The sequence below is a fragment of the Austrofundulus limnaeus genome, unplaced genomic scaffold (assembly GCF_001266775.1).
Source record: "Austrofundulus limnaeus strain Quisiro unplaced genomic scaffold, Austrofundulus_limnaeus-1.0 Scaffold101, whole genome shotgun sequence".
In the NCBI taxonomy this organism is placed as follows: domain Eukaryota; kingdom Metazoa; phylum Chordata; class Actinopteri; order Cyprinodontiformes; family Rivulidae; genus Austrofundulus; species Austrofundulus limnaeus.
This window is the reverse complement of record NW_013952503.1, coordinates 187,426-189,268: the sequence shown is the minus strand read 5'-3', so window position 1 is coordinate 189,268 and position 1,843 is coordinate 187,426. Positions and strand designations below refer to the sequence as shown.

Sequence of the window (1,843 nt, the reverse complement as noted above, 5' to 3'; positions counted from 1 at the left end):
TGTCAACGCTCTCTGGTTTCATTTAAGAGTCAATCATCAGATATTGTCCAAGATTAACCTTCAGGGTGGATATAGCTCACTAGCAGCCTCGCACCGATGACCTAGTTGACATCATTTACCCAGAATGCTTTGTGTGTAAATAAAATGGCCCCGTCCATGTAATATATTTTTAAACTTTTATTTTAAAAATGATAAAAACTAAACAATCTACAGTATTTTTACAGTTTTTATTTTACAGTTAAAATATATTTTTATCAAATGAGGTCTAATGTCGCAACTAATCGGGGATCCCTTTAAAAAAGATGAATACAAACTGTTTGAAGCAAATAAAAAAAAACAATTGAGCTGAAGTGCAACGGTACAAGGCGTCTTGAGTGCAGTCTCATATTTAGCTTTGTGCAACATGTTGTGCCAACGCAGACAGTATCTCTAAGCWGACTGAACATAGGTTTGAAATTCTGTGAACATAAGTTTCACCTGAAACATGAGATTTTATCTGTACAGCTTTCTTTCCTCTGTTCTTAGCCATTGCTAATTGTCTCTTCCTCAAACGTAGAAAAGACTTGTGTGCGAGGTGGCTTCTGCGTTGGGTGCACCGTCTAGTGGCAAATGTCATTTCAACCAATTCAGTGCCACCAAGACTCGTGCATTTTTGTAATTTTCACAAATTATTCTTAAAGATGTTTTTTTTAAGTACAGAAAATAATTGCCCATCCCTGCTTTAGGTTATGTGTGTAATAAAATATATATCATTTTGTTTCTGTCTCTATTTGTCAATTTAACTGCAGTAACATTTATAATGTTGCAGTGAACATTTTTTACCTAAAATTTAATATATTTGTCCACTTCTCCACTCTCCTCCAACCTTCCTCCAGTGCACCACCTGTGGGAAGCGTTTCCGCCAGCTGCCCCACCTCCAGGACCACGAGCGGATCCATTCTGGTCTGCGGCCTTTCTGCTGCTGGGTCTGCGGCAAGAGTTTTAGCGTGGCCGCCCGCCTCACCGAGCACGCTCGCACCCACAGCGGCGAGAAGCCCTACCCCTGCCCGCACTGCAGCGCCGCCTTTCGCTCTCGTCCCAACCTGGATAAGCACCTGCGGCTGCACGGAGACCTCGCTCCGGAAACCATCGAGCAAGTGGCACAAGCGACCGAGGAGGCGTATGTCCAGAAGGTGCTGGAGGGGGCCAAGGCACTCTCTTCCCTGGCTGCCACAACCGAGATGGAGGCGGGCACCGTGCAGACCATCTACGTGGTGCAGGAAGGTGAAGGGGGCACCGAGACGGTGATGATCCCGTCCGACCAGCTGGAGGGCTTAGAGGGAACCTCACAGGTCGTCATCCTGCCCTCCTCGGTTTTGGAAGCTCAGGGGATAAACGTTCCCACCATCGCCATCAACGAGAGCGGAGTCGCCGTGGTGGAGACGAGCCAGTCACCGCAACACGCCATCGAGTTCATCGTGGAGGAGACTGTGTGAGAAATTATTAGTAATAACTATGGCAACGTCTGATTATAAGTTGAAGACTTTGAACATGATTTCACTTCCTTATAGCTTATTAGATTTATTCAGTTAAAATGTTCTAGTTTGTGTAATATTTTAATTCCACTTGAGCAAAATTTAATTTAATTTTTTTTTACGTAATAACTTAAAGATTGATACGTTTTCTCCCAATACCATAGATCAGTCATCTGAAGTATTTAAAAAAAATTAAATTAGTTTTTGATTATTTTTTGAAACTAGTTCCTGATTTATTTTGCGTTTGTAGAGCCTCTGTTTATTTGTGAAACACCTGGTCCCCTGAGAAATATTCTCTGCTTTCTTAATAATAAATGCCTCCGCTTTCA

At 42.8% G+C, this 1,843-nt stretch overlaps 1 protein-coding gene across 1 annotated transcript; it reads left to right on the top strand.

Moving 5' to 3' along the window:
- Positions 1–875: 875 nt before the first annotated feature.
- LOC106521023 (gastrula zinc finger protein XlCGF26.1) lies at positions 876–1,843 on the top strand (the record flags this gene model as incomplete). Its single annotated transcript, XM_014013402.1, is given in 1 exon segment — positions 876–1,843. A coding segment is annotated over 1 exon segment (600 nt), but the record flags the coding sequence as incomplete, so codon positions are not given.